This window comes from Pleurodeles waltl, chromosome 4_2, assembly GCF_031143425.1.
Source record: "Pleurodeles waltl isolate 20211129_DDA chromosome 4_2, aPleWal1.hap1.20221129, whole genome shotgun sequence".
NCBI classification, from domain to species: domain Eukaryota; kingdom Metazoa; phylum Chordata; class Amphibia; order Caudata; family Salamandridae; genus Pleurodeles; species Pleurodeles waltl.
Window position 1 is genome coordinate 734697391 of NC_090443.1, and position 18260 is coordinate 734715650.

General features: G+C 47.4%; 1 protein-coding gene across 1 annotated transcript in view; it reads left to right on the top strand.

Annotated features, from left to right (window-relative positions):
* The first annotated feature begins 1376 nt into the window (after window positions 1–1376).
* The window catches only part of LOC138293939 (bromodomain-containing protein 4-like), a 212553-nt gene continuing 195669 nt past the window's right edge, over window positions 1377–18260 (top strand). Inside the window, exons 1-3 of the mRNA XM_069233214.1 lie at window positions 1377–1595; window positions 3289–3321; window positions 16070–16211. Coding sequence (XP_069089315.1) covers window positions 1377–1595; window positions 3289–3321; window positions 16070–16211 — 394 coding nt within the window. The remainder of the gene's footprint in view (window positions 1596–3288; window positions 3322–16069; window positions 16212–18260) is intronic.

Here is an 18260-nt window from a genome sequence, read left to right on the forward strand (position 1 = left end):
CTACTTACTGGATTTTTGTCCCTTTGGTCTTATTTTATTTATTAAATTCAGATCTATGTTTCTAACCTGGTGTGGATTCATTTTGTGCGGTGTTTTCTCTGTTTTACTGTTTGAAGTGTTGCAAAAATACTTAACACACTACCTCTAGGGTAAGCCTACCTACTCTGTGTCAGTATACTAGAGGGTGAGCAAAGGTTCATTCAGGGGTTGCCTGACACCATGACTAGGATTGTGGTTGCTGTTTGACTAAGTTTCACACCCAGTCAACCAGCAACCCAATTCATAACGGGTATCTTTCTCAATCCCAATGTTATTGATAACATGTTCTTACTGTATATTACCAGTTGTAATTCTAATGTTTTTAAAGAGTTTGTTGGGGTAGTGTCTGGAGGTTTGGGCTTGCCCAAACATTTTGAGATCAAGACTGTTATAAAAAAAAAATACGATCCCTGTTGCTCATAAAGTGAGAGGGGTTCCAAATTTGATATTGGGTCTCTTAAGGGATGAGTTGCAAAAATTACTCAAAGCAGGTGTCATTGAGGAGATTGAATCCTCTGAGTGGTTGGCCCCAGACGTTTCTGCACCAAAGGATGGAGAGAAGAAAGTCAGAATGGTGTTCATTTGCAAAGGCCTTAATAGGTGTATTTGGGTGGACAGGCAACCACTTCCCAGTATCACAGACACCTCAGCTACTTTGGGTGTAAGGCAAAACCTTTCAGTGTGATGGACCTACCCTCAGCTTATTGCCAGATTCCCCTGAATGTTGTGTCAAGACAGTTAACATTTTTGTGACTCCCTTGGGGTCTTTTAGATTCTTCAGGCTGCCTTTTGGATTCCTCAGGATGCCTTTTGGATTAGCATTCACTGCAGTATGTTTCAAAAGGGAGATGTTGAGGGTGTTGGTGGGCATACCAAAAGCATTGGTGTCCAAGGATGACATCCTGCTATCAAGAGAAGACAAAATTGAGCATGATACCCTTCTGAAGTTCGGTTTGGGCATGTTGCAGGAGCATATACTCACACTTAGGAAAGGCAAATGCAGATTTAGAGTGACTTTGGTCACATATTTGGGCCATACCATTTCTAATGAAGAAATCAGCCCCAAGAGTGATCTAGCAGAAGCACTGTTAATAAGGACCAAATATGTTCTTTCTTGGGTCTTCCAGAATTATGTTCAAAATATATTCCTAACTTTGCCAGTGTAACTTTGCCTTTAAAGTCTTTGCCCAAGAAAGGTGAAAAATTGACATGGTCAGTGTGGTGTACTGTAGCGTTTGAATCTATTAAGAAGCGTGAATCTAATAAGAAGCGTATTGGTGATTTTTTCCAACTTCAGGTTAATTTGTTTCAAAGATTTTTTTTTTTTTTGACTACTGATGCCAGTCTTTGTGGCCTTTGATGTTGTTATCTCACAAATGGTTCATGAGCAGGATAAAGTGATAGCTTTTGCCATGCGTTCAATTTGGGAACTGAAGAGCTATTCCAAGATTGAACGAGAAGCATTAACAGTGTCATGGACTGTCCAATATTTCAAGTTCTTTTTGTGGGGAATATCTTTTGTGGCTAGGACTGATCAGAGGTCATTAGAGTTTTCAGTACGTAGACTAATGATAATCATTCACCCAGGTTGAAAAGATGGGCAGAGGGGTTAACTGAGCACAACTTCCATGGGTAATATGTCACAGAGGTGAAGAATTGTGTAAATTACTGTTTATCCAGCATTCCTATTGATTGTGAGAATTTGATGGAGGTTAAGACTTTGGTTGGTTGTGTCAATGAAGATGCTACTAACAAGCATGAGCGGAGGGATATGTATAATGAGGGTGTAACATTTAGAGAAGTCAGAGTTCATCATTAAGGATAGGCTAGAAGACCAGACTTTTTCTTCAGTTCTAGAGAAATATTGGAATATATGTGATGATTTTAATATTTGTGAAGATAAAGTTTGTAGCGGTTCAAGGTTAATTCCACCTTAAGGGATACGGAAGAAGTTAGTTAATTTAGCCCATGAGGAACATCTTGGGATGAACTTGATGAAATCTAGACTTAGGCATTGAAACTGGTTTCCTGGTATTGACTAACAAGTTGAAGATGTGACAAAGGATTGGTGGCTGTGTGCTAAGAGTAACAAAAACAAGATTACACACACACAGCTTCTCTGCCACCTCTGGAGATTCCCTTGGAGACTTGGACTGAATTAGTGTTAGACTGTGTGGGACCATTTGATTTGTTGGCACAAAAGGAACATTTTGTTCTTCTACCGGACTATATCTCCAAGTGGGTTGTTACCAAACGTGTTACTGCTGTGACTACTAGGATGGTGATAGAATGTTTGAAGTAAGAGTTTACTTGGGAGGGTATTCCCTGGGATTTGGTCACAGACTGTGGTGTACAGTTCAACTCTCAGGAAATGTGTGATTTTATGCATAGTTTGGCTATTATGTATTTAGAAATTGCACTGTATGCTCCACAGGCTAATGTTTTAGCAAAATGCATGAACAGGGTGGTTAAGAGTTGCGTGCAAAGAGCTGTGGAACCCGGAAATACACTGACAAATGTGTTACAAGAAACTTGGTGACAACATTGTGTCTCTCCTAATTGTGTCATATTAGAGTCATACTTTTCTCTCTGGAAAAAAAGGTTATCGAATTCAAAGCTCACCCCTGCATGGCTGGAGGTGGGTAGAAATTTACAGGACTTTAAATTGTTATCTGATGAAGAAATTTGCAAACAATAACAAAGTTATTGAAACAAATATAAAGTAATATATGTGATGCCGCAAAGACCTGTGGCGCCTCACTTTCGGGCCGCAGTCAGATCGGCGGTCCGTGTCTCGGACAGCTGTTTCTGCTGCAGTCCGCTTTTTGGCTAACCTTTCCCTTTAGGCACTGTTTACGCTGCCGTCTCTCTTTATCCTCTTAAGTTGCTTACCTGTTCTTGCTGTTTTCCTCTTTTCTTCTTTTTTTCTTTTCCTTGCCTTAGCCATGTTTCTTCTTCCCAAGAGTCTGTGTTCCTTTTCCTGCATGCTTTGCTCATTACCTTTCTACAATATGGCAATTTTTTCCATTCACCTGAAAGTGGTCTTTCCCAATCCAAGATGGTGTCTTCAATACTTCTTGCATGTCATTTCCTGTTAGTCAGTATATAAGCACAGTTGGTCTTCTGTTCCTTGCGTTGCAAACACTTGCTTTGTGGTTGTGCTCCTCGCTCCCGTATCCTGTTATTTTAGATTTTTCCGCCTGCAGCTTGTTCTAGTTCTTTTTTGTGCTTTTGTTCTTCTTTTTTCAGGAGTCCTTGATTCTGACGTTTTTCTCTTATTGGGTATTTTACCTCTGGGACTCTTTCTGAGAGTTACGGGCCTGCTTGGTGTTCTGTTATCAGCACATCTGTGGCTACTGGAAAGGGTCGCCCCTGCCTTGGTCAATCCAGAACAACAAGAAACCAAGTGGTGCCCAGAGACTGGCTGATTATAGCAGTAAGAAGCACTCAAGTTGTGACAAGATATGATAATGGGGAAAAATGTAAAATGTGTTAGGTTGAAGGAAAGTGATGCTTTCTTGTCAAGAAACCATAGTTACTGAAAAAGGGGTGTTCCATATTTATGGGCTCTTTCATAATTAGTGAGGTGAGGACAAATGTGGCGCTATTGGATCCAAGAGATGTTTGGAGAATGTTAAGCTTATTGAAGACTGTGGTCCTCGTTATGACTTTGGCTGTATTTTGGAAAGACCAGCGAAGTCGTGGGCACCCAAAGACTGCTGTGTTGGCAGTCTGAAGGCCACCGTATTTGAACTCACCCAAGGATTTCAGCCCATTTAAGGGTGGAAATCTGACACCTTTGGTCTGACCCGGCGGTTAGAGGCAGTTCCACAGCCAGCATCGCCACACCAAAAGGACTCTGCCCACCGTATTATGAGACATAACATGGTGCAGCGCTGGTGGTGGAAACACTGACATCCATCCCCTCCAGGATGACCACCTCACCCAGACAGGTAGGTGGACAGTGGGTATTGTGTGCATGTGTGTGCGTGTATGTGTAGCGGAATGGGTGTGTGTGTATGTGTGTGTATATGTATGTGTGCATGGAGGGTGTGTGTGTCTGAATGGTTAACGGAGGGGGTGTGTTAGGGTGCAAGTGAGTAGGTGTGTGTATTGGGATGCATGCAAGTAGGGGTGTTTGTATGGGTGCATGCGAGCGAGTGGGGGTGTATGTCAGAAGTATGTTGAGTGGAGGTGCGTGTCTGAAGGTGTGCGGATGAGTGGGGGTGTATGTCATGGAGTGTGTTGATGAGTGGGGGTGTCTCTCTGAAGGTGTTTGGGTGGAGGTGCGTATCTGAAGGTGTGTTGAGTGGGGGTGCGTGACTGAAGGTGTGTTGATGAGGGGGGTGCATGACTGAAGGTGTGTTGATGGGGGTGCATATATGAAGGTGTGCGGATGAGTTGCAGGTGTGTGTATGTCAGTGTGAGTATGAGTAGGGGTGCGTGTGTCAGAGCGAGTGGGGGTGCGTATATGTCAGTGTGAGACCGAGTGAAGGTGTTTATATGTGTGCGGTCGGGTAAGGGTGTTTGTATCCGTGCGGTCTGATAGGGGTGTTTGTGTGCGGTCAGGTAGGGGTGTTTGTGTGCGGTCAGGTAGGGGTGTTTGTGTGCGGTCAGGTGGGGTTGTTTGTATGTGTGCAGTCGGATGGGGGTATGTATGTGTGCGGTCGGATGGGGGTATGTATGTGTGCGGTCGGATGGGGGTGTATGTATGCGTGTGGTCAGGTGGGGTTGTTTGTATGCGTGCGGTCGGTTGAGGGGGTGTTTGTATGAATGCAATCAGGTGGGGGTGTTTGTATGCATGCGGTCGGGTGAGGGTGTTTGTATACATGCACCCCGGTTGGGGTGTGTGTCTATATGCTGCGGTCGGGTGGGAGGGTGTTTCTGCAAGCGTGTGGACGTGTGGGGGTGCATGTGCCAGTGAAAGGAATGGGGATTCCTGTTGCCGGGTGTGTTAACGCCAGGGTTTTCGTGTCGGGGTGACCACCGCAAAAAGCCTGGCAGTTTGCTGCCTTCTAATATGACTGGCTGTCTTAGGCCTGCCGCTGGCCAAGGGGCTCTCTGCCGGCAGCGGCGGTCCGACCGGACCAGCAGGACTGGCAGCGGTTTGGCTTAGGCCAAAGTACCAGACTAGTAATGCAGCGGTCTTTACCACCAGGTCCTCAGCGGTAAGACCACCACTGCGATTGTGGCAGTCTTAAGACCGCCACACTCGTAGTGAGGGCCTAAGTTACCCAATAACAATAGTGTTACATTAGTACCAACCAACAGTTGGTCCAATAGCCTCCCTGCACCAGAAGAAGATTCTGCCCAGTGATCTAGTGAGAGAGTAAGGAGAACACCAATGTGGCATAGAGACAATCATGTAGGTTGAGTTCATCCTTACCTCTTAATTCAGTAATTAAGTTTAACATGTGCATGAGGGAGACAAAGCTTGGCCTTCCTGAAAAGATATGATGTATATATGCTAAATTCTGTTATAGATTGCATGCCTTAAAACTTATTTTATAATCTCATATATGTTATGATCTTTCTTGTTTCTGTTGTAACTGTTTAGTTTTTGCTTATTAAGGGTTGTTTTTATTTTTTTATTTACTAACCCCTTAGGTGCCCGCGACGTTACAGTTACATCCTCAGCACCACCACTCGGGTGCCGTACAGTTACGTCTGCCACCCAGCTCTCTGGGGAAGTGGGATCGAAGGGGAATTGCTTCCCGTACCACCCCGCCATACCCACCCCCGTGATCGTGCGCTGACCTCATCAGAGGTCGCCCCATGCGATCGGAAGAGAAATGCTTGCATTTCTCTTCCCATCGAGGGTTGGCGGAACAACAGAGAGGCATCAAAGGAAAGGAAAAGCCTTTCCTTTCCTTTTGATGTCTTTCTGAGCATTTCTGCAGCATGATCATACGGCAATCGGGCTGCAGAAATGTCCACTAGACACCAGGGATTTTTTATTTTTACGTCAGTTTCATGCAAGGGGAGCAACCCCTTAGGCAAGGGTTGCTCCCCTGGTAGGCAATTTTATTTTAGGCCATTTCTTCGCTCCTTGGGGGGAGATTGGCTTATTTTTCTTAGGCCGGAAACCACTGGACCCCAGGAGTTTTTGATTGTTTGCGCCAATTCCACGCAAAGGGAGCACCCCTTTAGGCAAGGGTCATTCTCCTGGGGGACAAATTTATTTTAGGCTATTTCTGTCACATCGGCCTATTTTGTAAGGCCCATCTGCCCCCAAGGGGTCAGAAAGCCCATCAGAAATCAGTAAAAAATATTTTTTTTAAAAAGAGGGTGCGGGTATGGCCATATCCCCACCCCAAATAAATGGGTACAAAGTTATTCTGCCCAACGGTGGGCAGATAGGGCAATTACACCTGATCCACTCCCGAGGGGGGGGGGTAAACAGAAAGCCTACTAGATGCCAGGGAATTAAAAAACAATTGTGGGGTGGTGGCTACCAAGCAGTATGGGCATGGTTATGCCCCCATCCCAACTGGAGGGAGTAACAGTCTTTCAGCTCTGCCCCTGCATACTAAAATATCTTATCCCAATGGCACGCAGGAGGACATTTGATTATTTGGGGTTTTGGTTTTACATTTGGGCCATGAGAGCTTGGCTAACCCTCAAAATCGTCCCACTTGGAATGGTGAGGGCTGCACTCTTTGGACTTGAGGACGCTGCCATCTAGAAAAATCTACGAGACTTAGACACATCTGAAAACTAAACATGTGGGTGAGTCCAGAGTGGTGTACTTCACATGCACCCCGCACCATTTTCTTACTGTAGGAAAGTAGCATCTTTCTAGCAAAGTTACCCCCACTTTTGGCCTGTTTCTCAGTGTGTTTCACTGTGTCTACTGGGATCCTCCTAATCAGGACCCCAGTAATTATGCTCTCTGCCTTAAATTATGGGTATTGCATACTTTAATCCAGTATTTCACCCACAATTGGCATACTGGTGCCCCCTTATAAGTTCCTAGGATATGGTACCTAGGTACCCAGGGCATTGGGGTTCCAGGGGATCCCTATGGGCTGCAGCATATATTTTGCCACCCATAGGGAGCCCATGCAAAGGCTTCTACAGGACTGACATTGCAGCCACCTACACAAGTGAGGTATAATTTGTATCGGAAGACTGAGGGGAACGCTGGGTTGTAGGAAAATTGTGCCGGTGCGGTGATCCCAATCAGAAATGTGTGGAAAATTTGATTTTTTTTTATTTATTTTTTTAGCTAAATTTGAGGTTTGCTGAGGATTCTGGGTAAGAAACCACTTGGGGATCCACGCAAGTCACACCTCCTTGGACTCCCTCGGGTGTCTAGTTTTCAGAAATGTCTGGGCTTGGTAGGTTTCCCTAGATGGCTGCTGAGCCCAGGACCAAAAACGCAGCCCCCGCACAAATGAACGAGTTACTTACCTTCGGTAACGATTTTTCTGGTGGATACATTAGCTACCTGTGGATTCCTCACCTAATGAATACTCCCATGGCGCCAGCATTCGACGGAAATCTTCTTACTAGTCTCTGCACGTCGACGAGGACGTCACTCTAGCCCACGCGACGCCGTCTGACGTCATACAGGCAATAAGAGGTCCTCGCCGACGTGCCGATGACAGTACCAACATTTTTTACGTGCATGAGAATAATAATAACCCAATGTAATGAAAGAGCAAAGCAACATCTCTTAATATTGTAAATCACACAACATTGCAATAAAATAGCTGTAGATTTAATATAACCTTCTTTTTTTTTTTTAAATAAATATATTTATACATACGAATCATGTATATACACAATATATATAGATTTATATATAAATATACACATATATACAAATATCATATATGCAAAATGTATTGCAACTTTGAAGACCAAAAGGAGCACACTCAAGGATTGCTTGGAGAGACCAAAAAGGCAACGGGGAGGCGGGTGGGACCGTGAGGAATCCACAGGTAGCTAATGTATCCACCAGAAAAATCGTTACCGAAGGTAAGTAACTCGTTCTTCTGATGGATACAACTACCTGTGGATTCCTCACCTAATGAATAGAGTCCCAAAGCAGTACCACGCCCGGCGGTGGGTGCCTAAATGGTCAAACCAAGAAATCCTGCAGCACTGACCGTGCAAAATGACCGTCCCTTCTGACCTCAGAGTCCAAACAGTAATGTTTCACAAAAGTGTGAAGGGACGACCAAGTTGCGGCCTTGCAGATGTCGACCACAGGAACACCCCTGGCCAAGGCCGAAGAGGCCGACTGAGCTCTGGTGGAGTGAGCTCTAATGCCCTCAGGCGGATCCTTCTTTGCCAAAGAGTAACAGATTTTAATGCAAAGAACAACCCACCTGGAGAGTGTTCTCTTGTGGACTGCCTTTCCTCTCCTCTTGCCCACGTATCCGACAAACAGCTGATCCTCCAGCCTGATATCCTTCATTCTGTCGATATAGAAGCTCAACGCCCTTTTTGGGTCCAGGCGATGTAGTCTTTCTTCCTCCTTTGAAGGATGAGGCGGAGGATAAAACGTGGACAAAGTGATTGTCTGAGCCAAATGGAAGGGTGAAACAACCTTCGGAAGGAAAGCAGCCTTGGTCCTCAACACCACCTTATCCCCATAAAACGTTATATAAGGGGGTTTAACCGATAAGGCCTGCAACTCACTCACTCTCCTTGCAGATGTTATAGCTACCAGGAATACTGTTTTAATAACCAAATACCTTAAGGGGCAAGAATGCATAGGCTCAAAAGGGAACCCCATAAGGAAAGTCAGGACCAAGGACAAATCCCATTGAGGCATAACGAATGGTTTTGGAGGATATTGATTCAGAAGACCTTTCAAGAATCTGAGAACAATAGGGGATTTAAATAACGATGGTTGGTCTGGAAGACAAATGAAGGCTGACAAGGCCGACAAATAACCCTTAATGGTAGCCACTGCACAACCTTTCTGCGCTAGAGACAGTGCAAAAGACAAAACATGTGACAGATGAGCATGTAAGGGATCAATCTGTCTCTCTCCACACCACATAACAAATTTAGACCACCTATTAGCGTAGATAGATTTAGTGGAGTGTCGCCTGGCCGCTAAGATAACATCCACTACATCAGGCGGGAGAGAGAAGGAACTCAGGTTGCCCCGTTCAATCTCCAAGCATGTAGGTGCAGACTCTGGAGGTTGGGGTGTAAAACCTGCCCCTGCGACTGCGAGAGGAGGTCTGCCCTGAGAGGGAGACGGAGCGTAGGGCACAGTGAGAGTTGGAGAAGGTCGGAGTACCATACCCTCCTTGGCCAATCCGGAGCTATTAAGATGACTTGGGCCCGGTCTTGGCGAATTTTCCTCAACACTCGAGGAATCAAGGGTATGGGGGGAAACGCGTAAAGCAACTGGTCGCACCAGGTTATCTGAAACGCGTCCCCCAACGCTCCCTGCATCGGATAATGGAGGCTGCAGAATAACGGGCAATGCGCGTTCTCTAGAGTGGCAAACAGATCTATCCGAGGAAACCCCCATATCTGGAAGATTAGACAGACCTGATCTGGATGGAGACGCCACTCATGGTCTGCCGAGAATTGGCGACTGAGACTGTCCGCACGTACATTCAAGACCCCGGCCAGATGATTTGCCACCAAGCAAATCTGATGGTCCTTTGCCCAGGACCATAGCCGAAGAGCTTCTCTGCACGGAAGGTACGACCCTACTCCTCCCTGTTTGTTTATGTACCACATCGTGGTAGTATTGTCCGTCAGGACCTGTACCGACTGACCACGAAGGGATGGGAGGAAGGCCTTGAGAGCCAGACGTACAGCCCGTAACTCCAACAGATTGATATGAAACACCTGTTCCTCTGGAGACCAAAGCCCTTTGATCTCCAGATCCCCCAGATGAGCTCCCCATCCTAGGGTGGAAGCATCCGTTATGACCGTGGCCACTGGTGGCGACTGCGCGAACGGCTTTCCCTGTGAAAGATTGTTGCCCGCAATCCACCACTTCAATTCCACAGCAGCATCTCTGGAGATCTTGACAGTACCTTCTAAATCTCCCTTGTGTTGAGACCACTGCCTTCGGAGGCACCACTGAAGAGCCCTCATGTGCCAGCGAGCATGCGTGACCAACAGAATGCAGGAGGCGAACAGACCGAGCAGACGAAGGACCTTGAGGACTGGAACTACCGCTCCATTTCGAAACATTGGAACCAATTCCTGAATATCTTGAATCCGCTGAGGCGGAGGAAAGGCTCGACCCAATGTTGTATCCAGTACTGCCCCTATGAACAGGAGGCGCTGAGAGGGCTCCAGGTGAGATTTGGGCACGTTCACCGAAAAGCCCAGGTCGAACAACAACTGGGTTGTTGACTGCAGATGATGCGACACAAGCTCCGGGGACTTGGCTTTGATCAACCAGTCGTCCAAGTAAGGGAATACTGCTATCCCCTTCCTTCTGAGCTCCGCCGCAACCACTGACATCACCTTTGTGAAGACTTGAGGTGCTGAAGTAAGACCAAACGGGAGGACCGCAAACTGATAGTGCTGCGACCCTACCACAAACCGGAGATACTTCCTGTGCGACTTGAGTATCGGGATATGAAAGTTAGCATCCTGCAAGTCGACAGACATCATCCAATCTTCCTTGTTCAACGCCAGAAGCACCTGTGCTAGGGTCAGCATCTTGAACTTTTCCTGTTTGAGGAACCAATTCAAGATCCTCAGATCCAGGATTGGTCTCAACTGACCATCCTTTTTGGGAATCAGGAAGTATCTTGAGTAACAACCTCGACCCTTTTCCTGCTCTGGGACCAACTCTACCGCGCCCTTTGAAAGGAGGACTTGAACCTCCTGTTCTAGCAACAGGAGGTGTTCTTCTGAACAATAAGATGGGCGGGGCGGGATGAGGGGCGGGAACTCCCGAAAGGGAAGGGCGTAGCCTTTCCCCACAATGCCGAGAACCCAAGTGTCCGTTGTGATAGACTTCCACTTGTGGAGAAAATGCTGTAATCTTCCCCCTACAGGAGAGGAGTGAGTGGGAAACGGTGGAAGCCTAAGGCTGCTTCCCCTGCTGCACCCCTCCAGAGGACGAGGAAGAAGCAGAGTGCTGTTGAGAGGCTCCTCTGGTACGGGCCCCACCCCTCCCCCTCCCTCTAAATGACCTATAGGGGAGGGAAGAGGCGGGTTGCTGGAACCTCCCCCGAAAGGAAGAGGAAGAAGAGCCACGCCCAAATCCCCGAAACCTCCTGAAAAATCTAGAAGAGGCAGAGGAAGAAGGAGCTTGCAGTCCTAACGATTTGGCTGTGGCTCTGCTCTCATTAAATCGTTCCAAGGCCGAATCTGCCTTGGCTCCAAACAGTCTGTCCCCATCAAACGGGAGGTCCAGCAGGGTCGACTGCACATCCGCAGAAAACCCTGAGTTTCGGAGCCAGGCCTGTCTTCTTGCCACCACAGCCGTGCCCATCGCCCTGGCCACCGAGTCGGTCGTGTCCAGCCCAGACTGGATAATCTGGGTCGCGGCAGCCTGGGCGTCCGAGACCACATCCAAGAGACCCTGGGGGAGCTCCGTAAATGAAGACGAAATATCATCCATCAGAGCATGGATGTACCTCCCCAGAATGCACGTTGCGTTGGTGGCCTTCAACGCCAAACTGCATGACGAAAATATTTTCTTGGACTGCGCATCCAGTTTCTTGGAGTCTCTGTCTCCAGGCACCGTCGGGAAGGAACCAGGCGCTGACTTTGAGGAACAGGAGGCTTGCACCACCAAGCTCTCCGGCGTAGGGTGTCTAGAGAGAAAGCCAGGGTCAGATGGTGCAGCTCGATACCTCCTGGCCACAGCCCTATGAACGGCCGAGGAAGACACCGGCTTCTTCCACACCTCCAACACCGGATCCAGCAAAGCCTCATTAAATGGCAAGAGAGGCTCAGCTGCAGCAGAGGCCGGATGCAATACCTCTGTCAACAAATTCTGCTTCGCCTCTGCCACCGGCAAAGGCAGGTCCAAAAAGCTCCATGCCTTCCTCACCACAGCATGAAAGGAAGCAGCCTCCTCCGTATATTCCCCTGGAGATGAAAGGTCCCACTCAGGGGAAGTGTCCAGCCCACTGGCTGTATCCAGACCATGTAGTCCGTCTCCAGAGTCCTCAATCTCTCCCTCCTCTAAGACTCGCTGGTACTCCTGCTCTTCTAAAAGACGGAGAGCACGCCTCCTCGAATGAAGTCTCTCCTCGATACGCGGAGTCGACATGGCCTCCGCCGACGTCGAAGAACGGCGCCGATCTCCAGAAGCATCTGACGCCGCGTCCGGCGCCACAGGCAGCTTCGGCGCCGAGGTAGGAGCCGGAGGACGAGGTCTTGGAGCCGATGGACCAACCGGAGTCACAGGGCAAAATCCTGACTTCGACGGAAGGGCAACCTCCGGGGCCGAAACATCCGAAGCCACCGGAGCGGCCACCGACGCCGGCACCGGCGCCGAGCCCACATTCCCAAAAGGGAGAAAGGGCATAAAGGGTGCCGGCCGAAGAGGCGCAGGATCACCCAACGAAAAGGCCAAGGGCCCCGAAGGACCAGCCGGAGCAGCTCCTGGAGCCATCTGCTGAAAGATGGTATACATCGCATTAAGAAACGCGGTACTATCGGCTCCAGGAGTGGGAAAAGCCGGATACTGGGGTGCCTGGATCGAGGGCGACCCCGACGCCGGCCTCGACGTCTGCGACGCCGGAGAAAACACAAGAGGCTGCACCACCTCAATCACCGACGCCTGACCAGGCGAAGTCGGTGACGCCGGAGAGGGCAACGGCGTCGATGGATGCGGCGTGACCGTGGGGCTGACCTCCCAAGTCCTCCGACGCCGAGCCGAAGGTGACCTCGAACGAGACTCCTTGCTGGAATGACGTTGTGAGTCTCTACGGCGCCGGGAGTCTCGATGACGCCGGTGAGACCTTGGCGAAGAAGACTTCTTATGATGTTTCTCCTTCTTCTTTGACTTTGCCATGAATAACTTGGCCTCACGCTCTTTGAGGGCCTTCGGATTCATGTGTTGACATGAATCGCAAGTCGAGACGTCGTGGTCGGAGCTCAAACACCATAGACAGTCGGAGTGAGGATCTGTAACTGACATCTTGCCCCCACACTCTCGACAGGGCTTGAAACCCGACTTCCTCTGAGACATTATTACCGCAGAGAAGACCGCAGCAGACAATACACTGTAACCACGAAGGTAACAGTAGCTCCCTCGAAGATAACCGTTTCGAATGCACGGAAAAAAGGGAACTGTCATCGGCACGTCGGCGAGGACCTCTTATTGCCTGTATGACGTCAGACGGCGTCGCGTGGGCTAGAGTGACGTCCTCGTCGACGTGCAGAGACTAGTAAGAAGATTTCCGTCGAATGCTGGCGCCATGGGAGTATTCATTAGGTGAGGAATCCACAGGTAGTTGTATCCATCAGAAACAGGTAGTTTTGTATTTGAAAATGTTGATGTGTCTACGTACTGGTTTCGGTCATTTCCTGTTGCAGGCACTAGGCCTACCCACACATGTGAGGTATCATTTTTATCGGGAGATGTGGGGGAATGCTTAGTAGAAGGAAGTTTGTGGCTCTTCTTAGATTCCAGAACTTTGCATCATCGAAATGTGAGGAAGAAGTGTTTTTCTTGCCAAATTGTGAGGTTTGCAAAGGATTCTGGGTTACAGAACCTGGTGAGAGCCCCACAACTCACCCCATCCTGGATTTCCCCTGTGTGTCTACTTTTCAGAAATGCACAAGTCTGCTATGTTTTCCTAGGTGTCGGCTGAGCTAGAGGCCAAAAGCCATAGCTAGGCATTTTCCAAAAAAACACGTCCGATTTCAATGTAAAAAATGTGATGTGTCCATGTTTCGTTTCCTATCACGGGCATTAGGCCTACCCACACAAGTGAGGTACCATTTTTATCGGGAGGCTTGGGTGAACACAGAATAGAAGAACAAGTGTTATTGCCCCTTGTCTTTCTCTACATTGTTTCCTTCCAAATGTAAGAGAATGTGTAAAAAAGATGTCTATTTGAGAAATGCCCTGTAATTCACATGCTAGTGTGGGGACCCCGTAATTCAGAGATGGGCAAATAATCACTGCTTCTCAAAACCTTATCTTGTGTCCATTTTGGAAGTACAAAGTTTCCTTGATACCTATTTTTCACTCTTTATATTTCACCAAATGAATTGCTGTATACCTTGTATACAATGAAAAAGCATTGCAAGGTGCAGCTCCTTTATTGGCTCTGGGTGCCTAGGGTTCTTGATGAACCTACAAACCCTATATATCCCCGCAACCAGAAGAGTCCAGCAGACATAACGGTATATTGCTTTAAAAAATCTGCCATAGCTGGATAATGTTATAGAAGAAAACATGGACAGAAATGGCTCATTTTTCACCTCAGTTTCAATATTGTTTTATTTTAGCTGTTACTTTCTTTAGGAAAACCTTCAAGGATCTACACAAATTACCCCTTACTGAATTCAGAATTTTGTCTACTTTTCAGAAATGTTTAGCTGTCCATGATCCAGCATCGGTTTCACACCCATTTCTAAAAATGGGGTATGTGCCAGTAAAATGCCAAAATTGTGTTGAAAAATGTGGTTTTCTGGTTCACGTCTGCCTGTTCCTGAAAGTTGGGAAGATGGTGATTTTAGCACCGCAAACCCTTTGTTGATGCAATTTTCAGAGGAAGAAACACATGCTTTATTCTGCAGCCCCTTTTCCCATTATTATTTTTTTAAACAAAACGTTAGCTGTATTTAGGCTAATTTCTAGGTCTCCTCCAAGAGAACCCACAAACTCTGGGTACCTCTAGAATCCCTAGGATGTTGGAAAAAAGGACGCACATTTGGCGTTGGTAGCTTATGTAGACAAAAAGGTAAGAGGTCCTAAGCGCAAACTGCCACATATAGCCAAAAAAAGGCTCGGCACCTGAGGAGAAAAGGCCTGGCAGCGAAGGGGTTAAGGGAAGGATGTGTGTTGTGGTCTTGATAGAATATATGTTGTTGGGAGTTCTGCCATGGTGATGTCATGCAGTGAGTGGTGTGGTTGGAGACTTCTAAACTTGACAGTTGGAAAATGCTGATGGCTGGCGGTTTCTAAGCTGTGTACCAGAAGAATAAGATTGTTTACTCACCTCCTGAGTGACAAAGGAGTTCCTTTCGTTGGATTACGGTTTAACAAGAACTTTAGGCTTTTTACCCAAATGTATTTGGAACATCTTAAAAAAAAAAAAAACAGAAGTGAAGCCTAATTTAAATAAAACTGTTCTTGTGCGAAGCTGTCCCCAGTTTTCCATGACGACTCATGGATTGCTAACACCCTTTATAAATTGGATGCTAAAACACCATTGGTGGAAAAAGGCCTGCACTGGGGTGAAATGTTCATGCTCTTTAGAACTTCTAATCTGAGAGTGAACTTTGGAGCACTGGTGATGTACACCCTCTTCAGTGGGCATTACCCGTTGTTATGATTAAAGGAGAGCAGTAGCATTTAATTGTTATGCATTTACATCTGTATCACTAGTAACTGTAACTGAAGCAGGCTTTCTTCTCTCTAATGTACAAGGACTTCTCCCAGCTGACAGTACTACTTCATTATTCATTTAAAGTAGATATGCCAAGGGTGATGTGGTATGTGATTACAGTTATAGTTAACTTTTGGTGGGACGTGGAGACAAGGGTTAAAAGAAACACATTGATGGTCAGTAACCGCTGAGGCCTCATTAGTTACGTAAACCCCTCCCGTCTTCGCCTCTACCCTCCCATGACATCCCTTGGTGCACTGAATCCCACCAATACCCCATTATTATACAGTGCCGTTGCTTTGTAGCTACTTATGTGCTACACGAGTTCACATATATACCGTTAACAATTACTGGTAAGCACACGTCTTTTGCAACCTACAGCTTAAATAATAATTACTGATAAGTTGTTTTGCCCTCTGCATGCATGTTAAATGTGCTCCAAACATTACGTAAAATATTTAAACAAAGCATAAATATCCTGCGATTTAGTGTATTGTTTTCCTCTTTTGTTGCAGCCAACTCAGTTGCCTTGCCCCCAGGAGATACCTTTATTTAGCATCAAGGAGGAAAACAAAGAATCAATTCTCTCTGAAGAGCCAATACATAATTTTAACATTGACATCTCTGGGCATCTCCCTCTGCTGAAATCTGAACCAAGTATGTATAGTTAAAAACGAAGTTTGTATGACTGTGTTCTTGTTAATCCGTTCTGCTGCATGAAATAAGTGTGATGCCATCAGGACTTGAATGCAAGGGTATAAGATCTGAGCATATATTTAAAAACAATCCGTTCTTTCAGTCTTTCTTCTGTTCTTTAAGTTCTTTACATTTAGGGCATGCGCTGTAAAGTAAAAAAAAGTTTGTATTCGACCTAAATGAAATTCTTTTGGCTTCGGGTCGTACTTATAGTGCTAGGTTCCGGCATATACACAAACATACAAGAGGCTCTTGTTTTAATGCATATATAAGCAAATCTATAGAAAATATTTGATTACTCAATGTACTCAGTTTGATGTCTGTTGATCGCTACACCTTTAGTTTTTTTCCTTGCTTCTTTATTTATTTCCGTGTTTGCCATGTTCTCTCGCAGTCCTCATCAGGATCCTACAGGTCAAGCTTCTTCTAGGTTTTCTTGAATCCATTGTGTATTCTACTTTTCTGGGGTTACCTCAACCTCGGTTTAATAGCGACAGTAAATGTGTCTTTTCTTTTTTGGCCTGTCATTCCCTTTATTGCGTGGACTACAAGATAAAGTTGTACCCTTTACTGGCTATGGCAGGTGTTTGTGGTGGCACTTGTGGACCACGACGGTTGATTTCTCCCAAGTGGCCTGTGTCAGAACATTTTAACAGGGACCGTTGAGAGTGTATCCAGTGGTAGGACAAGTAGTAAGCACCGCAGTGTTTGATCACCACTTCTGTTAATCCTTAGTGTATTCAAGTTTTTTCAACTATGTAAAAGAGACAGAGGGGGTCATTCTGACCCCGGCCGGCGGCAGTAGCCGCCGGCCTGGCTGGGACCGCCAGAAGACCGTACCGCGGTCAAAAGACCGCGGCGGTCATTCTGGGTTTCCCACTGGGCTGGCGGGCGACCGCCAAAAGGCCGCCCGCCAGCCCAGCGGGAAACAGCCTTCCACGATGAAGCCGGCTCCGAATGGAGCCGGCGGAGTGGAAGGTGTGCGACGGGTGCAGTAGCACCCGTCGCAAATTTCAGTGTCTGCTGAGCAGACACTGAAATTCAAAGTGGGGCCCTCTTACGGGGGCCCCTGCAGTGCCCATGCCATTGGTATGGGCAGTGCAGGGGCCCCCAGGGGCCCCACGACACCCCTCACCGCCATTCTGTTCCTGGCGGTCGGAACCGCCAGGAACAGGATGGCGGTGAGGGAGTCGGAATCCCCATGGCGGCGCAGCAAGCTGCGCCGCCATGGCGGATTCCCACGGGCAGCGGAAAGTCGGCGGTATACCGCCGACTTTCCGTTTCTGGCCGCGGCTGTACCGCCGCGGTCAGAATGCCCGGCGGAGCACCGCCAGCCTGTTGGCGGTGCTACCCCGGACCGCCGGGGTCGGAATGACCCCCAGAATCTCTTACCTGTCAGTGCTTCCACTCAATTTATGTTGATTCTCATGTAAAGAGGTAAATCTGATAGAGACTTCCAGTTGCAGATTCCTTACCTTTGAATTTCCCCAGGTGTCAGACTTGATCCAGAGATTTTTCTTCAAGTAGTACCTCTGCGCAGCGTCAGGTGGTGTATCCGTTGACTCCGCAGGCGTCATTGGCATTGTGATGACGTTGCAGTCGTATATAGGTGCCACCCCGGCGCACTGGCATCAGTTCTTTTCTTTCTGCGTCAGCCAAAGCGCAGATCAGGAGAAGAGCTTACTCAGTCATTTTTTGACTATGTCGACATTTTTGTCGTATTTTTGACGAGTTTGTGGATGCATCGAGGGATGTCCCGCAAGACAGGATTCAAGCCTTGCGACTCCTGTCATCGAACTATGTAGGTGACGGATTTGCACCTTGTGTGCGTATGGTGTCTGGAGCTCGATGATGACCCAAAGTCATGCTCAGAGTGTCAGGCCGTGAACCCGAAGGCTTTGAGGGAGCGGTCCTGGCACTCGACTCCGCGGCACTCACAGTCCCGTTGGAGAGGAAGGTCTCGGGACAGGCAGTGGAGTCATCACCACTTTTCGTCCTCCAAGTCATCGG